Source organism: Pocillopora damicornis, chromosome 10, assembly GCF_964200805.1.
Source record: "Pocillopora damicornis chromosome 10, jaPocDami1.2, whole genome shotgun sequence".
NCBI classification, from domain to species: Eukaryota; Metazoa; Cnidaria; class Anthozoa; order Scleractinia; family Pocilloporidae; genus Pocillopora; species Pocillopora damicornis.
The window spans coordinates 9,981,721-10,002,326 of NC_142679.1; the positions used below are offsets into that span (position 1 = coordinate 9,981,721).

The 20,606-nt window shown below is 37.0% G+C and overlaps 3 protein-coding genes across 4 annotated transcripts; all 3 read right to left on the reverse strand.

Annotated features, from left to right (window-relative positions):
• Window positions 1-302: 302 nt before the first annotated feature.
• LOC149038848 (uncharacterized) lies at window positions 303-2,338 on the reverse strand. Its single transcript, XM_089185175.1, has one exon. It carries the CDS (start codon window positions 1,191-1,193, stop codon window positions 750-752), a length of 444 nt encoding a protein of 147 aa, XP_089041301.1. The 5' UTR covers window positions 1,194-2,338; the 3' UTR covers window positions 303-749.
• A 3,112-nt stretch (window positions 2,339-5,450) lies between these two features.
• Window positions 5,451-18,669, reverse strand: LOC113680307 (thioredoxin domain-containing protein 11). 2 transcript variants are annotated; one of them, XM_027197319.2, is made up of 14 exons: window positions 18,509-18,669; window positions 18,019-18,232; window positions 16,229-16,366; window positions 14,554-14,634; window positions 14,010-14,100; window positions 13,379-13,482; window positions 12,785-12,853; window positions 12,043-12,177; window positions 10,511-11,437; window positions 9,827-9,881; window positions 8,994-9,142; window positions 8,382-8,494; window positions 7,536-7,616; window positions 5,451-6,985 (listed from the first exon to the last, which is right to left on the reverse strand). In XM_027197319.2, the coding sequence occupies exons 1-14, from the start codon at window positions 18,586-18,588 to the stop codon at window positions 6,376-6,378; spliced, it is 2,847 nt and encodes a 948-aa protein (XP_027053120.2). In that variant the 5' UTR covers window positions 18,589-18,669; the 3' UTR covers window positions 5,451-6,375. The 2 variants fall into 2 exon arrangements, with proteins under 2 accessions (XP_027053120.2, XP_089040643.1); XM_089184517.1 differs by having other exon boundaries at window positions 18,019-18,076; window positions 18,509-18,655.
• Window positions 18,670-18,853: 184 nt separating this feature from the next.
• On the reverse strand, window positions 18,854-20,606 carry LOC113680308 (uncharacterized). The gene has a single exon (XM_027197321.2). It carries the CDS (start codon window positions 20,575-20,577, stop codon window positions 19,810-19,812), a length of 768 nt encoding a protein of 255 aa, XP_027053122.2. The 5' UTR covers window positions 20,578-20,606; the 3' UTR covers window positions 18,854-19,809.

Sequence of the window (20,606 nt, forward strand, 5' to 3'; positions counted from 1 at the left end):
TCATTAGGACCTACTAAACATGAAAAGTTTTGGTGCCAGCTTTGCAACTTGCTCAGACGGCTTTTAAGGGGGGTTAAATTCAGATCCATGAAATCTAGCATGGAAACGAGGCTAAAACACATAATTCCTCATAACTTTGTTAATAACAGACGAAAATACACCAGACTTGCTCACATGATTGGGCATGATCCTCCCTGTTGGTTTATGTTAATTAACATAGGTCACGTGACCTTACGCATGAAAGCGAGGCTGAAACACATAATTTACTATAAATTTGTCAAAAAAAATCCTTATAATGCCAAACTTGCTCACCTTAGTCAGTTAGACATCTTGCATCGATTGGTGCCACTTTGTAGTGTCACGTGACCCCATACATGGAAACGAGGCTGGATATATCTGGTAGCATCGTGTAGGATGGCATTTGTCCTGCCAAATGTATTAACAACTACTAGGCAGATACATATCTGGTTATCCGATTTCAGATATAAAAACTTCAACTAATCATTGTCCTATGGCCCATAGCACAGGGACAAGACGGTCAAAGCAAATACTGCGGAGGCTCCATTTGAGAATTTATCTTGTACACATAATCAATAATTTTGCCAACTTATGATACTGGTTCCATGTATTCATTTTCGCATGTATATTGGAACAAGGGCAGAAAATGAAAATAGCGACCACTGCTGTTTTATATATACAGTCATGAAAGTCTTACTGAATATCTATATACATTGTTCTGTTGTCCATTGCTATGGAATTTCCTGTTCGACTTCGTCTTCATCATACTCATCATCACTTTCAGCATACTCGTTCTGGCAATCTTCAGAGCACAGACAGAGATTAGTACAGACAAGTCCGGCTTTTTGACACTGACAACGGTTGTTATAGCAATGGGACTTGGCGCACTTGCATCGGACAAGCTGTATAATTGCCTCTGGAGCTGGTAGAAGATTTTTCATGACTGGTACCCACTTTCCATCTTCATCTTGCCGTCCATAGCCTTCTGGTGAGGGCAACACCGGGTTTGCTACATGATCGTTGTTCCAAACAAGAAGCTGGTAGTGCGCTCTCCGTATGGCTTGATGGAGAGCAGCTTGTGTGGGCGGCAACCTCTCAGACTCAGCTTGATTTTTCTTAAAGAGGGACCATCTGAGGGCTTTGACAGTTTTGATGTCTGTCTTTGGTTGGTACATCCGACAAACCAGCTGTTCCACTCCACTTCTTGTGCCGTCATCTGGCTGTTCCCCACAGCCGAGGTTAGCAAGAGCTTGCAAGATAGGAGTGCTGGTGTTATCAAACTCATCCCAACAAATGGCTTTTCCCTTTCCAGAGAAACTCCCAGTAACATCTGCTCCGGTCAACGCATGAAATGCTGGCAGCGCAGCCGTCTTAGTGGGCCCAAGGGCGTCTGCGATTGACTTCAAGTTGATAACTCTACGACTACTGCTGGTTCCAGTAACAAAGCAAGGGTTGGAGCACAAATCTGGATACCGTCGGAGAGCCAAAACAAGAACATCAGTGTCAGGAGAATATATAGATAGTTGGGTAGCACCTTGAGCAGAGGCATCCAGAGCATGTAAAATAATCTTCGTGTCGGCTTCTTCTTGTGTACTTCGTAAATGCCTGACGTCTCTGTGCGTTGCCTCACATTCCGTTCCCCATGCCACAACGACTTGTCTCCCATTGCGAAATAGGATTGTAGAAATCGCTCATAATAAAGTCATATAAGCCACACGAAATACATTATCATTGCAGCTTTTTAGCTTTTATTTTTTTTTATTCAAATGCTATACATACAGCATTAATATACATTACAATGAGTCAACGTTATTGTCCTGGGTGATGTGTTCACCTTTGGCGTGTTTTGCAATCCAGCCTCATTTCCATGTATGTGGTCACGTGACACTACAAAGTGGCACCAATTGATGCAAGATGTCTAACTGACTAAGGTGAGCAAGTTTGGCATGATAAGGATTTTTTTTGACAAATTTATAGTAAATTATGTGTTTCAGCCTCGCTTTCATGCGTAAGGTCACGTGACCTATGTAAATTAGCATAAACCAACAGGGAGGATCATGCCCAATCATGTGAGCAAGTCTGGTGTATTTTTGTCTGTTATTAACAAAGTTATGAGGAATTATGTGTTTTAGCCTCGTTTTCACGCTGGATTTCGTGGGTCAGAATTTAACCCCCCCTTAAAAGCCGTCTGAGCAAGTGGCAAAGCTGGCACCAAAACTTTTTATGTTTAGTAGGACCTAATGAACACTTTTACACTAGGTGCTTGCTTTCAGCACGAACTTCACACGGGACCTTATTTTATGACATTTGCTCCCAGACTGTAAAAGCAGGAACGGTGGAATGGCGGAATGGCGGAAAATGACCCCAAATCCTAAAGCACGGAACAGTGGAAAATGACCCCAAATCCTAAAGCACGGAACGGCGGAAAATGACCCCAAATCCTAAAGCACGGAACGGCGGAAAATGACCCCAAATCCTAAAGCACGGAACGGCGGAAAATGACCCCAAATCCTAAAGCACGGAACGGATGTCAGGGCATGTTGCACAAATTTTGTACAAAGACACCAAGCGCTTGGCTCATTTATCCCCACGACGATAACGCGCGTGACTAAAATTAAGTGTTATTAATTTTTTTTCTTTAACTGAGTGGTATAAATAATAATGAACCATTATGCATGAAAGATAGCTGCGTTTTCGCGTTGTAACCCTGTTTAGTTACCTTTTGTTATGCAAAATTTGCCATGAGTTTTAGTCGCGGCATAAAAAGTCGCACAGCATGTGAAAACCAACTCGACATACCACATTACAATAAACAATTATAACTTTGATACGTTTCCTGGTCACGTCTGTATTGATTTATTGAAACAATAATATCTCATATGCTTGTAAATGTGAGAACATCACAGGAACGTTTTCAGGCTCCTCAAAATATGACAACGTTCAGCCCCAGCTCCAAACTTAGACTAGCGTGAGAGCAAGCCCTCGTTACGAGCCCTTCAATACGAGCGTTTTTTCATCTACGAATAAGTTTTGGGACTTGAGTAACACTAGTTGAAGAGAGGTTTGCAGGGTGTCACGCGCGTGGGAATTTCTCATGGCGTGAAAAGACAAAAGAAAGTTAGCAGAAGGAAGCCGTCAAGAAGAATTTGAAGAATTTCTTCGCGACCAGGTGTCCAAAACACCACCATCCTACTGTGAAATTTACGGCTTACATATCAGCGGAAGAAATAAACTTTCTGGACAAAAAAAGGCTATTTCACTAATTCTTCTAATTTGCATGGTGAGAATAGATCCTGTCACTAGAACCCCGCTAACTCGAACCCGGCGAACTCGAAACCCCCGCTTACTCGAACAAGACCCAATTTCCCTTGGATTTGACCCCATTTTTTCCAGTCATTTGCTAGCAACAACTCCTAAAAGATGGCATGGCGGAAAATTACCCCAAAGCCTAAAAGACGGAATTATAGGCAAGGCCAAAGGATCAAGAGAGCCAAATAAAAATCAAGTGTACCCAAACTAATTTCCCCTTAGGAGGATAACTTCCGCGGATATTAAGTCAATACCGGAAAAAAATATCTTTGCTCGTAATAATGTTTAATATCATGCTGTGGATGTCCATTAACTAATTTATCAACCTCTCTTTTTTGAGTAAAATTGACATTAGGCCTGTCAGGTTTTGACTTTGTCCACATGCAGTGATGCAATCACAAGCGTTGACTTATTTCTTGTTAACGCAATCTTATCTAAAACTCCGACATTATTAGTGAAAATATATCGAGCTTAAATCAATGAGGAATACCATTATCTAATATTAACGGGACCTGTCAATGTCAGTCATCTTAACACAGGTTTCACCAACTAACCATATTAATAATAATGAGTGAATTTTAGACAAAATATGCCACACGGTTGCTTAATGTAAAAGTGAGAATGATGTTGATTTAAAAAAACTGGAAATAATTTCAGCAATAACTAACATTAACGGGACCTGTCTACGAATCATGTACACACAGGTTTCATCTTATAACATAAACAATGGTCGACTCAAGCGAAAACTTTTGCTACAATTGCTTACATATAAACACAAACTCCGAGGTATTTGAAATACTATTACTTTTCTAGTTGATTCTCATCTTCAGAACGGTCTATGGAAATAACATCTGGGACTTTGCTGGATTGGCTGTAACAAACAGCAATGAGCAATGAGGATGAAGAATGTTTTCAAATGGATGCATTTAAGATGACATGTGTGATTTCTTTTTTAACAAGACTCTTTACCTGGACAGGTCAAGCTTTAACTTTCTTTTACCAAATTCCTGTTCCACCTTGATAACACTTAATTTTAGTCACACGTTATCGTCGTGGGGATAAATGAGCCAAGCGCTTGGTGTCTTTGTACAAAATTTGTGAAACATGCCCTGACATCCGTCCGTGTTTTAGGATTTGGGGTCATTTTCCACCGTTCGATGTTTTAGGATCTGAGGTCATTTTCCCCCGTTCCGTGTTTTAGGATTTGGGGTCATTTTCCCCCGTTCCATGTTTTAGGAATTGGGGTCATTTTCCACCGTTCCATGTTTTAGGATTTGGGGTCATTTTCCGCCGTTCCATGTTTTAGGATTTGGGGTCATTTTCCGCCGTTCCATGTTTTAGGATTTGGGGTCATTTTCCGCCGTTCCATGTTTTAGGATTTGGGGTCATTTTCCACCGTTCCATGTTTTAGGATTTGGGGTAATTTTCCACCATTCCACCATTCCACCATTCCACCATTCCACCGTTCCAGCTTTTAGGGTCGCCCGTTGCACGTTCAGTTCAGAAAAAGCATCCTGATCTCTTTTCCTACACAGGGCGTGGAATTGAAATTGCGCCTGATTTAGGCGCCAATGCGACTAAATTTTTCACTTTGGCGACCAAATCCTGAAAAGTAGTCGCCAAATTGACGACTAGAATGTTTCATCATGACCATACCTAGAGATGTAGTGAATTAAAAAGATTTGCAAAGAAAAATCCGCGGCAAACTTCCTCGTTAAGTTTGTTTAATTTCCAAAACGCAGCACATGCATCTCGATCTATAATTAGACGCCATCTTGGATTTAGGTGAGCTTGAATGTCGCATATCACCCATACTAGTGTCCACTTCGTAGAACTCAATTTTGGAGGGTCTATCTAGAACGCAGACAAAAAGTGAAAAAAAGGTTTTGTTTGTCTTTAAAAACGGCGACCACCTTTTTGCATTGGCCACCATTTTGAAAAATTAGGAGACAAGTGGCTATCAGAAAAAAAATAATTTCACGCCCTGAGTAAGGTAAGGGTGCCGACCAGAATGGGCCAAGGCAAAATCAGCCAAATAATAATTGAAATCAAGAAACGTAGCCTGAAAATGTGAAATTTTTAAGTTCCTCGGATAGGTGGAAAAAGGAGGAGGGAACAATAAATATTTTTAAATATACGTACTTCTTGTGTTCTTCATCTTTTACATGCGGAATTATTTCAACCTCCATTAGTTTGACGTTTCGGGTTTTTTTTTTCGCCTACTTTCACCTACTGGGGTTTGGTTCCTACATTAAAGCTAAGGCTTGTGTTCCATTATTGCAAGCAAAAACATTTAAGGAACTTAAGAATACAGACCGCCGTACCATGAAAATGGACAATTGTTCTGCAAAATTTTCAAGGGACCACAGTGATGCTAATAAGTCCTAACATGCCCGCAAGCCTATCACAGGCATGTCAATTTAATATATCAGCCTGGAAACCTCTCATGGGTTTTAGTTTTACTTCATCAGGAGTAAACTATAAAATAATGGCTCATTTAAGCTCTTCTTCGCATCATGAAAGACTGAAAACTATGTGACTGAGCATTTTCCTTTTTTTTTAAGTCACTCAAGGTCGATCACCCTTCTCACGGTTTCAAAACAATTTATACCCATGTGAATAAACTATGCAAAGTGGAGTTTTAGTACTGGGTCGCAACAAACTGATCACTAATAAAGTAAGAAAGCAACCTGAAACTCTTCCAAAACAAAACAACATCAGACATCTCCATCAGCTATTTTGGAATTCTACCATGTTAATACCCTTGGTGTAACAGGGTTATGCCAAAATAATCATATCAGCATTACATAAATAAATTCAAAATAGAACCACTGGGTTATCAATATGGCGCCAACCAGGGCATTTCACTCTCTACTCTGGAAAATGCACTAACTTTTTTGAAAACTTGTGGCTCAGCTTCAGCATGTAAACATGATATTGATGTACGTAAATGTAAACATGACATTGATGGACTTAAAACTATGTGACTACGCATTCTCATTTTTTTAAGTCACTCAAAGTCGATCACCCCTCTCATGATTTCAGCTTCTAATAATTTGGGTAGTGAGCTTCTGAGAACGACTTTCTAAATTTATTTCGAAGAATGTTGTTAGAAATTTCTAGGTATGTTGCTCTTCTTCTCAGTGCTGTTAAAGATTTCTGAAGCTCTCCTAACACTTTACTTTGTTCAAGTAGCGCAACGTTCTCCTTGTTATTTTTTTCAGACAACTTCTCATTCTCTGCCTCATAATGCCTTTTGTCAAATGACAGTCCACTTAATTGCTTTCCTTTTTCATTCAGTTTAGTTTCAGCGGCCCAAAGATCATATAAAACTTTTTTGCTTCCTTTCACTAGTTTATGGACCTTTTCTTCCATTCCCTGATACTCTTGTTCCAGGTGCGTAGCGACTCTGTCTTGTGCATTGCCTCTAAGTTCTCTTGTTCGAAGTGCTTCCCCAAGTCTGATTTCGAGTAATTGTTTATCCTTCTCTACTTGGCAAAGTGACTTTTCAAGTTCTCTGATTTCACTTCTTACTTTTTCAGAGAAACATGCTTTCTCAGCTCCACTTCTCTCCTTTAATCCATGATTCAATATAAAATTAATTATGTTTGCTGACGTTCGTTCCAATGAGTCTGGGAAACGAATGGACAAGTCTTTCCTATTGAGAAAAAAAAAACAGAAATGGCAATAGCCATACGGTTTAGCGTGAAAAGTAATGAGGTGCAGGATGGAAAAAATGCGAGAAAAGAAGTCTATTTTCAGTGGCTATTTTGTCACAGACTTAAATAAAGAAGAGATACGCAGCAGACGAGAATAGTGTGGTTCAAGTATTGAGGGCGAGGAGAATACAAATAAAAAGGATGAAATTTAAGTTAACCATTTGGGAACCCAGGCTCCATACAAAAGGGCCAGTGAATTACGTACCAATGACAAAGAGGTACACTGTATACTCCAAAGCTAGGATTTTTCTTAGACTGGAACTTCATCAGTCAAGTTTACTAGAGGCTAATTTGCTGTAATCTAGTTTGCTTACAAGAAGTTTTCGACTGCCATTAAAACCAATCTTTTAGTTACAATAACAAATTCTTCAAGAGATGCTGTTAGTTCTAGTATTAAATTCGTATGCTTGCGCGTCTTAGTTATATGTATCTTCTATCAATTTGGATGTATATTGATATTGGCGGCATATCAAGGAAAATTTGGTATACCTGTGAGCTGGGAAGAAAAGGAAAGAGGGGTAGTGATTTACATGGAATTTCCACGGTAGATCATTTTGGTCTGCATTAATCCTGAAAGACAGACATCGAAACAACTTCTATGAGTACACAACACACTTATGAATTTCTTAAGTTGAACTGAGTTTTTTCAAAACAAAGACTAAAAACGTGTAAGGAAATGACATGGTATCAGATAAAAAGAGAAATAAATATAATAACGGTAAGTGCAATACACAATGTACACCTATTTACAATAATCAAGTATCGATGTAGTATAAAAAAATTATAACATTCAGTATATTTACCTTTAAATAATTTTAAAACTGAAGTGTGTTACATAGAAAAGATAACGCTTTTAATTCCTTTATTCTAACCTACTTGCATTATAATCAATTTGAACCTTTCCGCACGAAACATGCAAGGATTAAAAAACTTCCCCTCTCGCCTAATTAGTGGTTTTGTTCATACACATGGAATATTTCAATGGCTTCCAAACCTGAGCTTATCTTATAATTGGATGTTCTCACATCTAGTACTTATTTTAAAATAAATCAGAGATAAACCTTAGAAAACAATTACACACAAGTAATCTGAAACGAACTGAGCCTGAAACTGGGGGGTGAAAATCCTTGTTCATCATTCTCGGCAAGTGATTGGACTTCCATTATCTTTAAAATTTTCCAACAGTCCCAGACCCTTGCACAACTAGTTTCAGACTTCGCTAACGAAATTGTTTCCAACATGGCCGCCACAAAACAAACCAAACTCATTGAGAGGCTCATATAAAATCACTTAATAGATGGGAGACCTTTATGTGATTGTGGCACAAAACTATACCTTGCAATGGTAACACCTGTTAGCTTCTTGAAAAATCTTGCCACAGTCAGTAAAACTGGCCCCAGTGCTTGACAATAACCACACCATGGAGAATAGTATAATAAGAAAACGTCCTGCCACATACGTTTGAAAGAAGGATGATTCAGAAACTATACAATTTTTAACATCATCATTGTGAGAAGAGTAAATGTGAAATTATGGCACCTGTTGCAATTTGAGATTCAAAAAAAAAAAAAATAAATAAATAAATAAATGAATAAACCGGTCCAGAAAGTGGCATTTTCATTCACCATGGGTCATCCACAAGTCAAATGAAATTTATTTCAGTGAAAATTTTGGTTTGGTTCACTCATGAAGAAAGGGGTCATTAAAACTTCTTTTGACTAAGTGTATCATGAGTAGAGGAACAAAGGAACATTAAAGGGGATACAACTCTTTAGAAGTCCATAAAAAGTTAAATATTTCTGTTAACAGCATTCAATTGTGTACAATCAGTAATTCTTAAAAGGCGATGGATCTTCACCTTCATTTCATTAAAAATAGCTTTGTCACATCTTGACAAATCTTTCATTCAACTTAGATGAACATCAGTTTTCCTTATACTCAACCAACCTTGGTTTCATCCAACACCACTTCATCAAAATTTGATGCCACAACCTCAACTACGCAGGCTTGTGATTGTGGACAGCTACGAGAGGTAACACTAGCAGATCTTAAATGTCTTGTTAGATTTCCCGCCATATAGGCCATGATAAACTCAACTGCAAAGAGAAGTATTTGTGTGATTTTCTAAATGGTTCACATTAGTCATTTGCAAAGTGCAGTGAGGGAAACACAGAGCTCAATAATGGGTTTTACTGTCAAAGGTTGTTTCCCTTCAGTTTAATTGAATTGTAAACCTCTTCTTTCACCTTAATTAGTTTACGGTAGTTGTCTCTCATTGTCACTGAAAAGCCCTACCAGGGTAGTGTCAATAAACTATTGTATTATATTGTATTGTAAGGTTATACTAACTGCTTTTTTCCCCTGGCAAACAATGGGCAACTGAAACAAATACACAAGTATTGAAACAAACTTCACCTGACTGAGGTAAACCTAGTTCATCCTCACTTGAAATGCAGAAATAAATCTCAAAAATTTACAGGTGACACTACAATCTTTAATTCCTCTGAGCCTTCCCGGAATCAAGCAGTTAAGAGTCAATGTGCTAACACAATCATCAAGAGGCAGCTGATCCAGCCACTGTTAGGGCTTCTTGCTGGTAATACAGGCACAGCTGCAACCTTCTTGTGCAATACTAGAATCAGTTACACTTCCCACAGAAAAGTTAAACAATATGGGCAATAGACAAACAGTCCTCTAACGATATTTCACAATGTAGAATTTGCTACAGATATAAAAATAATTTTGCAGTGTAAAAAGCTATTGAAACGAATTGTATTTACCAATTGAGGAATTCGTGATTTCCAAGTTCTTATCCAGGACAAACTGAACATTGCTCTAAAAGAGGTAACAAGTTTAAACACAATTGTGGTTAATGCAAAAAAAATTTGGACAATAAAACACACCAGAGCAGAGCCAAAGGCTACCTTTCATTGCTTCAGAATTTAGGAATCTAACAGTCAAAGTCCTTTGATAACTGGACCAATTAGGTGGTAAAAAGGATCAAATAACCAGAAGTAGACAATGTACTCTTAAGCTGTAACTGAATGCTGCAAACTGCTAGTTTGTGCAAAGTTATCAGTTTCTAAAAGAACTATTAAGCTCCTTAAGCAGACAGTTAAAGAACTAAACTGATTATCAATCAGAAATTGATAACAGCTTACTAGATAACCATACCAATTTTTTTTCAAAAGCTTTAGTTTCATACATCAGCCCTTTGCTCAAGAAAAGTGTTCTGAAGAAGGGCTATCCTTTTAAACATAAACCACCAAAAATCTATCACAGGAGTTTATTGTCGTATATTCATTGTTATCCACTTCTGGCTGATAATCAGCAAATTGGCTGAATTAACAATTCAAGAGTATCATAAAAATTAAGATTTGCTTCGGCACATCATGATAGGGGTGCTCACTGTCTGGAGTTGGAGGAAACAAGGAACAAAGCCACCATTTAAGAATTTGTATTACCTTGAAATCAGCAATAACTAAAGCAATCTTTTCCTCAGAAGTCCAGCTAACACCAAGTCTTTCAGCAACTGTCCAGTGCTCAATGGAATCCACAAGAAAAAAATTTACTGATCGGTTGCTAGTGCATCCTGCCCCAGCGAACTTGCTTATTGGGTCTGTTGGTCCACAGTTGTCATGAAAGGAATCAAAGCTCCTTTCCATAAATGAAGACAGTGGGAAGACATTTCTTCCCATTTCCCCATGAATATCAGTTAATGAGCTATCCTGTTTAATCAACTGATGATAAACACCTTTTGTAGAAGATCTTTTCGATTTTGGGGTAACAGAATTCACTAACTCCTCAACAATACCACTCACACTATTATCTATTTGTGTTTGTAACGCTTGCTGTGGAAACTCGCTTTGTCTAAGGTATGACACATCTTCAGTAGTTTCTCCCATCTTGGGAGTGCAGCAGATGCTTGTAACAAAATGTACAAAGTAGTGGTGCCTAAAAGAGGTGCAGCCATAACCAAAAGAGGGTAATGATGACAGAGTATGATCTTTAACAGAAAATGGTGGTCTGAAGATGCTCCTTTCTAAACAAAGGCCATGCTCAAGACATGTATGGCATAAATTACAGATACTAAAGCTCTTGCTTTGTATGGGGTGACCCGGTTTTTTAACTTTAAATGACTGGCAATTCCAATATAGCCGCTGATGTGGTGTTCTGACAACATTGAATTTTCCTTGGCCTATACTGTTAGCAGTGAATGGCCCTCTATGGTGTGCATTTCTTGCAGTTAGTTGGTCCACATTTAACAGTATTGATTCTTCTGCAGTTCTGTATATTCCAATGGCTTCTTCAGAATGTTCAGAAGAGCTATTTGAGTTACATGCAACAAAGTCACATGAGCCGTTGTAATACTGACTTGCTGCATGACTATACTGTAATTAAAAAAAATACAATCACCAAAACCATAAGCACAAACAAAATTTCCCTTCTAGCACACAAATTTTATAAAAGGCAAAAAGAATGGTGTAGGTGGGTCCCATTTTGGTACCCATGGCTACACCATTTTAAAATTAGTTCATAGTACATGTCCCAATAGTGTAGCTCCATCTTTTGATATATAACCATACACAACCCACAATACCTCTATTAGCTCTGACAATGGGCTAACACTCAAAACCTCTGCTTAAAATACCCCCCCCCCCCCCCAATGATGGCAAAGTCACATTAGCAACTCAGTTGATAAAACAAAATTATCAATGAAACGTTAAGTCCATCGTGATTACTGTGTCAATCCATTAGTAATGTAAGTTTGTTCTGTTAGGTTTGTTTGTTGTGTACCAGTCATTTATAAGTTGCTAAAATGGTGCTGGTATATTATTGAGATCTATTGAATGGAGTGTATTCTTAATTAGTGATCCAAAGTCAGTCGCTGAAAGTGACTAGTACTGTGGGCTGCAAGAGCCTGGTGGGTTATTCATTGTTAAGCTTCTTTGGCAAAACAGTGCCAGTTCATAGGGGATAAATAAAAATAACCTACTGTGTGTAGTAGATGCACATCACTTGTGTTCATGTTAAGTTTCATTGGTATAAATAGAATAAGAGCCGATCCTTTACTGAGATGATGCACAAGACTCTTTTTTGAAGCTGTAGTAGGGGTAAGTTGAACCACAAGCTGTGGAGGAAAAGAGAGCGAAGTGAAGAAATTTCTGAAATTTTTTGTAGCATTATGAAAAACTTTTCTCACAGGAAAAGGCTCCATATTACTCCTGCAGACTGAGTATATTGAAAAACTATCTCTTTAGGTTGGTAGAGAGACTTTCACTGGTGGGATTATGAATCATTTTCAGAACCCTAACCAAAAAATGGAGGGGCAAAAACAATCTTCATTTGCATTCGCCTTTCTTCTGATGTTTGAAGAATCTTATATGCAACAAATGCAAATAGTGTTACAGAAGTACCACTCAATAGTTGTATTTGCTAAAAATGTGGTTCTTGTTTCATTAGCCCATCAACATTTTGTCATTTTGATCATTAGCCTGTTCCTGGCATCCAGGCAGTAAAACAGAGTGATATGTTAATTGGTGTGATAGTAGTGGCAGATTGACAATGCAAGGGAGGTTTGGTTTCTTGACCCGGCCCAACCCAACCTGCCCTGATCTTCTCCTCCTCCACTATTATCACACCATTTAATATTGTGCTTTGTGTTACTAACTGAATACTTGGAAAAGGGTACCTTGTAGTTTGAGATTGTAGGGATTCAGGATGCATGTTCTTCTTACCTCACATCTGTTTGCATTAATCCAGTTGGTGAGGTTCTCATGTGAGAAGTTGTAATTTGATGGATATTTCTGATATTGGTAAAGAATAGTGTGACATGAGAAAAAAATTAGAAACAGTTCAATTTCACATACCTTTGAAACTAATGTTTCCTTATTTTGATAATTTTAGGAGCTAACAAAAAATGTTTAGGATTTTTAAAAATGTTCTTTAACAATTGGAAAGCTGTTGTGTGATAAAATAAATCATACTTTGCCAACACAATGAGTCAATTTCACAACAATTAAATTTAGACATGTTCCTTTTCAGTTGTACTTTATTGTTTTTGATGGTTTTTTTCCTTCTTCTTCCTTTTTTCTTTCTTCCATTTTAAATGCTACCATTTCCCTTGTGCAAGTCTAGACTTAGTGTAAATTACTATCTCATTATCTTGCAATGTCCTCCTACACCATAACCAAGCTCCATAAAACAATGTCATTATGTGGGAAAATGGAAATAACAACAACAAAAAAATAACCGCCTAAACAGTATATTCCACCTTATTAAAGTTGACTTGAGAACTCCCCATATCTTACTTAGTTATGTATCAAACTTACTATAACAGCCTTGTTAAGACAATGGTAAGACACTCCACTGTTATCAGCTTCTGCATCAGAAGCAAGCTTGCCATTTGTCAAAACAAGGAACAAAGGCTTGGACTCTAGAAATTACAACAACATAACATCTTAGGTGACCATTTTTCCAATATGAAGGTTTTCCCCTGTATTGTTGCTATGTAAAAGCTTAAGCAGCAAGCCAGTTACACTGCAGTTACGTATCAGATGAGTGAAAAACAAGTAAAAATACTGTATTTAAATAATAACTTCTCATTCTATTACCAATATCAGAGAGGTTGTGTGTGATAATACTACTCTATGAAAAATTGGCTACAATCAAACATTTTACAAAGGTAAGTGCTTTGATGACCACTTATTAATGGAGGCTGGCTATTTAAAACAGAGTGACAAAACTTTAGAGGGTGATGTAGCAAAAGTACACAGTAAACAAAATTGATCAGGTAATCTACATAATTTTCACAATATTATTAATAACACTGGACTTATTCTATAGGCTATGAGAGCAATTTGAAATGGCAGATGACTTGGCTGAAGCTACTTAACAGTATATATTACACAGCTTCCTACCAAAAGATTGATACAGAAGTAACATCAGTCTATCCAAACACACCTTTTGCAACAAACTGCAATGTCAAACTGAAGAATGTACTGTATCGTGCACTGTCTAGTGCAGTCTGGTTGAAATAAGCTATGACAAGCTCCTTGATAGAAATAGTTATTTGTTAGTTATACAAAAGTGTTTCAGAATCAAAGAACTCAATGCATTTAATAAAACTGGCTCACTATACCCAAACTAAGAACTGAAACTAAGAGACTTCAATGAAAGGGAAGGGGGGAGGGGGGCTTTAGACCCTTATGAGGTCTTTTGTCAACCCACACAGCGAGCACTCAGAAATGTTCTCTTTGGGGGTGTTTGAACATTACAGCAACATTTAATTTCATATCTTTATTGCTTTTCCCCTGGTCAGCAAACTGATTGCTACCTCAAGAAAAACACTCCTGGCCAAACACTGAAGATAAAGTTCTTTGAAAAAAGATGGTTTGAATGATTCTGATGGTATTCACTCCCCACTCCTGCACAAATTTTAACTTTCCCTTTTCCAATACTCCTTTCTACACAAGTCATGCAGGCTGAGTTATTATTCATATCTCACCTGTCTCTGCTTTGCCAAAGTAAGTTCTGCTTTGGTACCTATGTACATAAATGGTCTGATCACAGATTGAAGAAATGCAACCTGTAATAAAGATGTTTCAATTAATCAAATTATTAAGGGATGGTATCGTATGGATATCAGAACACCACTAAGCAAATGTACAGATTGTTTTGTTTGAAAAATTGGCAGCCAGATTCCTAGTATTTTCCAGCCAAAAGGCATCATTCAGCTAGCTACACAATTCAAATAAACACAATTTATGCTTTTCCACAATCTAGTTTAAGGGATGAATACAAAAATTGAACAATATTCCAAGCCGAATGGCCACTGAGTTGAGTAAGGGTAAAACTGAGCATGATGTCATACTCAATTTCCTACTTTGTGACCCTCTCTCATTTGGGCCTTTTCAGTTTCCAGCCTAAAGATCAAATAAAAAGTCTCAAGCATACCAGACAATTTGTAATTATATCAGATTTAATTATTAAACTGAGTAGAAAACAATTTGTATAGGTCATCATATGATTTTGAGTGCAATTTGGGATAAATCTGCACAAGTACATTTTTAAAAGGCTCACCAAATTGCACAAACCTGTCGGGCTGATAGATATTGGTCAATAGCAATAACCACATGAAAACTATTACGCTTGTAATCTTCTCCTCTTTTGTATGAACTGTTATGTAAACTCTTTGAAAATTATATTCAGGGGCTCTGGTCCATTCTTCCATATCCTTGTTTGGAAGCCAGACTTTAAACCAGTTGTTTTTCCTTTGTTGGGTGTTTTTGTACTTAGCATTCTCCCTTAAACTCTGAATTGAAAGGTTCCTTTCTCCTCACTTCTGTTGTCCTCCATTTTGATTAATTGCACTTTCACGACTGTCAATCAATTCAATTTCACCTTTCTGCACTCAATTTCAACTTTCTGCACTGGTTAGGATTAATTGACATGCTCTCAACCAATGAGTGTGCTGAAATTTTTGCATGTGTATTATTAGGTCTGAAATCATGCGCATGATTTCAAATCACTTGTATGATCTCTGACCAAAATTGCACTCCACTCAGTTCAGTTACCACTTCATCACATGAATTTTGAAATAGCAAAATACAGTTACTTAATACAAGTTTATTTTAGTATGTGTAAGTATTTTATTGATCCAGTATATTGAGCTGGTTTGTTAAAAGTTTCAAAAGTTGCCTCTCATTTCCTTGCAATTTGATTGATTTCCTAAAACAAGCCTTGACATTTGACTGGTTGTAGTATTGTAGTTAAGTTTTCTCATTGGCCGGGAAAAAGATGGGATTTGAAGTATAAAATGGTGCAATTTGTGAATAAATTGCCCTGGCAAGACCCACTTTGCATCAGAAAAAGTCTGTATCTTCTTCTGGTAATTCTTGGAAATTAAAAATAACTAATGCATAATAAAGAATTAACGCCTATGTTTTCTTTAATTCCTAAAGTGATCACTAAATCAAAAACATTCTTTTAAAAAGGTCATTGGATTAGCTATTTCTGAAGAAGATTTCCTTGTTAGACTTGTTTCAGTAAATTAAGCGTTTGCGAGACTGCAACAGGAATTAAATTTATGTTACAAAGTAATGGTAACACAAACTAATGTCACCTGATCACTGATCAGGAGTGGCACTTAAAGCATAATCACATTATTGAGTATTACTCACCATTCTGAATGTTTTGTGTACTCCTTTGTACTCCACTCCATCAAAGTGTGAGTGGATTGCTACTAATTTTGGATACAAATCCAGTTTATGATGTAGAGAACAAGTGCCTGACCAGCAATTAATGGCGATGAAGGATACCTGTAGATAAAATTAATGATAGTTACTACTGGCACTTTTTAGGCCCTGTGGTTTACACCAAAGGACTTCTCTGTGTTTTTTACATGTAGCTAATTTTACTCTTACTACAAAAAATATTTCAATTTCATGATTAAATATTGCCATACCCAAATATAAAAGTGCTAATTAGGTTAATTTAAACAAATTTCTTAGATAAGTCTTTAGCACCAAAGAAATTTAATATCTTAATTGAGTAAAAAGGTTTATGAAGAACAATGTATTCAATACAAAACTGCTTTTTAATTCCCATAAAAAAATAATGAGGACCTTAGGAAAGAAATGGAAAAGAGAGAGACCTAGACATTAGTAAAGAGACTTCTAAGAAAGCTACTAGAGGCCAATTAAAGAAGTTTGGAGATGAATGAATTGCTGCATAAGACAATGTTTAGAAGTCAATCAATAATGCAATATAAGAGTTAGAACAATTCATTTCTGAAAGAACTTTTAAAAGTTGCTTTCTCCATATGCCCTGGCTTATAGGTCTTCTTGATCTTACATAAATTTCTCAATAACATTTGTGTCAATTCACCATTGAAAAAGGTTGTACAATTACAAGAACAGCTTTCTGCTCTTTTTGCTAGCTTGAAACTTTAAAATAATGTTGTTCAATCAGTACAACAATAAAAAAGCACAAATAAAAAAAATCTTTTCTTAAAGTGGTACTAAACTATGGAATTCATTTCTGAAGACAATCCATTTAGTGAATATCCATCATCATTTAAAATCCAAATTAACTCTCACATCTTCTCATTATCTGAGATAGCTAAATCATAGAGTAGGAATATTGTTGAGTAGATTATTTCATGACTAGTTATTTTAACATTTCAACATACTTCTTAAAAATGTAGTTGTTTAGATTTTAAATTGAGTATCTAATATTACTCATATCCCCCTTGTAGAAATTGACTTAGTTGACAAGGCAAGGGTGTTTTTTAAATAAATTGTTACTTACTTCAACCTAAGTACAAAAGTACCTCTATGAAACATACAAATTGTTCTGTATGTCTCAACTGAAGGTTGGTGTCCAGTGAAGGCTAGTGTAATTAATTGCCTATGAGCCGAACAATTTTTCCAAAGTAAAGTAAATTGAGAACTAGTCAAATTTCAACTTGACTGGAGAGCTTCTGCCAAAAGAATACAGTAAATTGAATGTATATTTGTGTGACTATTAATGATGCCTTAATGTTTGATGAACTGTTGCACAAGTGGTCATATTTATTTACTCCTAACAAGTAAAATTAGATCACATTAAATTCAAATTTTCTCTTTGCTGTTGTTTTCAATTAAAAAAAACAACAACATGTACATGTGATTTAATTGATATGTTTATTCAGAAACTTCTTTACAGTTGCATGCGAGTGTTTCCCGAGAGGGAAGATGCTAATTTTTGTTTGATTATGATTTATGGTTATGTTTAATCATCTCACTTTACAATGTGTGTGGAGGGCTTCACAATATTTCAATAAAAGTTTTGGTCTCCATTCATAGCTACATGTTTATGGTTTACTTTTCACTAGAATTCAACAGTTTCTCAAAGCTAAAAGTTTTGGGTCTTGACTTATAGATGGGATCGGCTTGTAGGCAAATAAATACTTCCTGAACAGACAGCTTACCTCTCTATAAAGTACTTCAGCAGTATTATTGAACTCTTTGGCTGCAATCCATGACTGACTACACCAGGGTGCATAAAATAGTACAAAAGTAATCTTGTCTTTTCTGAGCAAGTCTTTGAATGCCTCCATGGAACCATTTGATATCTCAACAACTTTTCCAGTATTGGTAAAAAATTTACGGGATTTAGAAAGTTGCAAAAAGTTTGGGTCTCCACTAGAAACAAGAACACAAGGTCTAGTTGAAAAAAAATTGATAAATGTAAAAACCGCATACAATCAATCACTGAATGATTAACTAACTGACCGAAAGACCTACCAGCCGAGGACAGGTAATCAAATGATAATGATAATTGTATTTTCCACAAGAGTTTGTTTCAAAAGGTTTATTTTTTTGTGCGACTGAAACCTGTATCCCATCAAATTGAATTTTTTTCTACTAAATAACTATTTGGAGAGGAGAAACAGCTATCGATAAAGGTTAGGAGCTTACTTGTCAAAAAACCACGTAGATCTTGATAATAACAACTGTGAAATTCCATGAATGAGTAGAAACTGATATTTAAACAACATCACGGTGGCATGTTCTCTTATTGAATCGTCTCACAGCGAATCCCCGCCATCTTGGAAACCTCGAGCCTAATGTCGTTTGCAATGCCTGTCAGCGGTTTAGTCAACGGGGACCAACCTCGTTCCCAGGAGTTTTCGGTCAATGTTCCGAGATTGTCGGTAAGCCGGCGAACTACAAATGGCGGTTTTGGTTGCCTGAGAAACGAATTCTATCCAAATATTGCGGTTGTTTTCGAGTTCTCTGAATTAAAAAAAATCACCATAATCCTGCTTTGCAGGTAAGAGTTACATTTCAGAATAGGTGGATTGTGGTTGCACAGATTATGTTACCAGCTCCTGATGTCATCACCTGCAAAGCACCCAGTTGGTGTAAAGACTGTGCTAACCTCTTGAATATAATGGAATGTATGAGGGGTGTAAATGAAGGACTTAAAAAAAATAAATGCCTTATCTTTGTCTAAAAAACCAGTATAAGGTGAGATAGACCTTATGTACTCAGATGTGACAATTTTTGCCTCTACAGGCCATTTGAAATGTCCCTTTAGTGAATTGTTCCCAATTGCTGGTATAGATGTAGGAATCTGAGACAAGGCTTGAAATTCCATGCTGGGCAGCTTTGACCTTCCCAGTTCAAATTAAAATCAAACTAAAATCAACTCCAAAATATTGAAGATTGCACCAATCTGGTGCTTCACCTCCAAGCCAAATTCTAGGTTCAATCCTTCAGTAGTTTCATATAAAATCAAAACTACCCCTTTCTGAATATGATCAGTGCTCACCATGGTGACCACAGGAATTTGAGCATTCAAATTGATCAATCAGCCTTTGTTAGCCCACAACAACCTGTGAGAGTATGGTGCTTACACTGCCATATTTTTCAGGGTATGTCGATTGCACTACTTAAAATTTTATTAAATTGCAAATGACTTTGTACTTATGGACTATAAAGAAATGTTTACTGTAAGATTGAACTTAATTCTAATGAGACAACAAAAGTGAACCAAATATTTCAGTTTGTTTCAAATTTCCAGGAGAAATAAACACCAAAATGATTTGTTAAGTTTTGTGAAATCATGAAAATAATCATAATTTACAACAAAGTGGATTACCTTTGCCCTAGAAAATCCAAAACATTTAAGTGTTAATAAATGGAATGCATTGCAACATTGTAAAATAGCAACGTTTGCAAGCGTTCAAGTAATATCTTCTGAGAAGAAGGTACAGTCAAAATTTTGCAGCTGCTTCCAGGCAGCTTGATTCAATGAAAGTCAACAGTTTATCTCGCTTCTCATGTGCTGTGTTCTTTATATAAATATGTCTAACATCAGTAAATCCAATCAAGCCAAATATATCCTTTAAGTAAGGGACCTGATAGTCAAGCATTTTCATCTGGCCTGTAGAATAGTCCCCCCCGGACGAGGTTATAAGTAATAACGGTCTGTTCGTTAACAGTCCTTGTGGACCAGTTGATGTTTCCCTGAAGGTCAATCCAGGTTGAACAACGCAATCTATGTACTGTTTCAAAACATATGGGATGCTGTAATTCCACATTGGACACGACACAACCAGCTTATCTGCCGAAAATAAAGTTTTTATCATCCTTTCCACTGGTTCAAAATTCACTTTGTCTGATGGTTCATCTTGACCACTCACCATTCGCATTTTGCTGGCCACGTGTGATAAATCGTATTGTAAAAGTTCCTTATCCCACAGGTTTATATCTTGAACAATATGATCAGCATGCTTTGATTTATAGGCAGTAAGGAATGTTCTCGAGGCCATCCCAGTATATGACCTCTCATCTGAACCTGAAGAGTTTAGATGAAGTATTTGTACGCGGCCATTCGTTAGGTGTAAATCACCACTTGACTTGACTTCCCCTTCAAATGCTGAAATGTAAGAACAGTGTCTGATGGGTATAGCCCTAAATACATTCCTGAAGAAATGCAAACTGTGCTCTACGCAGGAAGAAAGTGCTGTACTGACCACCATATTTGGGAGTTACACATCACGGGCGACGA

Excerpts from the sequence above, each read along its gene's own strand:
- LOC149038848 (XM_089185175.1), bottom strand. The coding sequence starts at position 1,193 with ATGTACCAACCAAAGACAGACATCAAAACTGTCAAAGCCCTCAGATGG.
- LOC113680307 (XM_027197319.2), bottom strand. The coding sequence starts at position 18,588 with ATGTTGTTTAAATATCAGTTTCTACTCATTCATGGAATTTCACAGTTG. Across the intron at positions 12,854-13,378 it reads GTCTTAACAAGGCTGTTATA|AAATATCCATCAAATTACAA; the intron begins GTAAGTTTGATA and ends TACCAATATCAG. Across the intron at positions 6,986-7,535 it reads CTTTTCTTCCCAGCTCACAG|GAAAGACTTGTCCATTCGTT; the intron begins GTATACCAAATT and ends TTTTCTCAATAG.
- LOC113680308 (XM_027197321.2), bottom strand. The coding sequence starts at position 20,577 with ATGGTGGTCAGTACAGCACTTTCTTCCTGCGTAGAGCACAGTTTGCAT.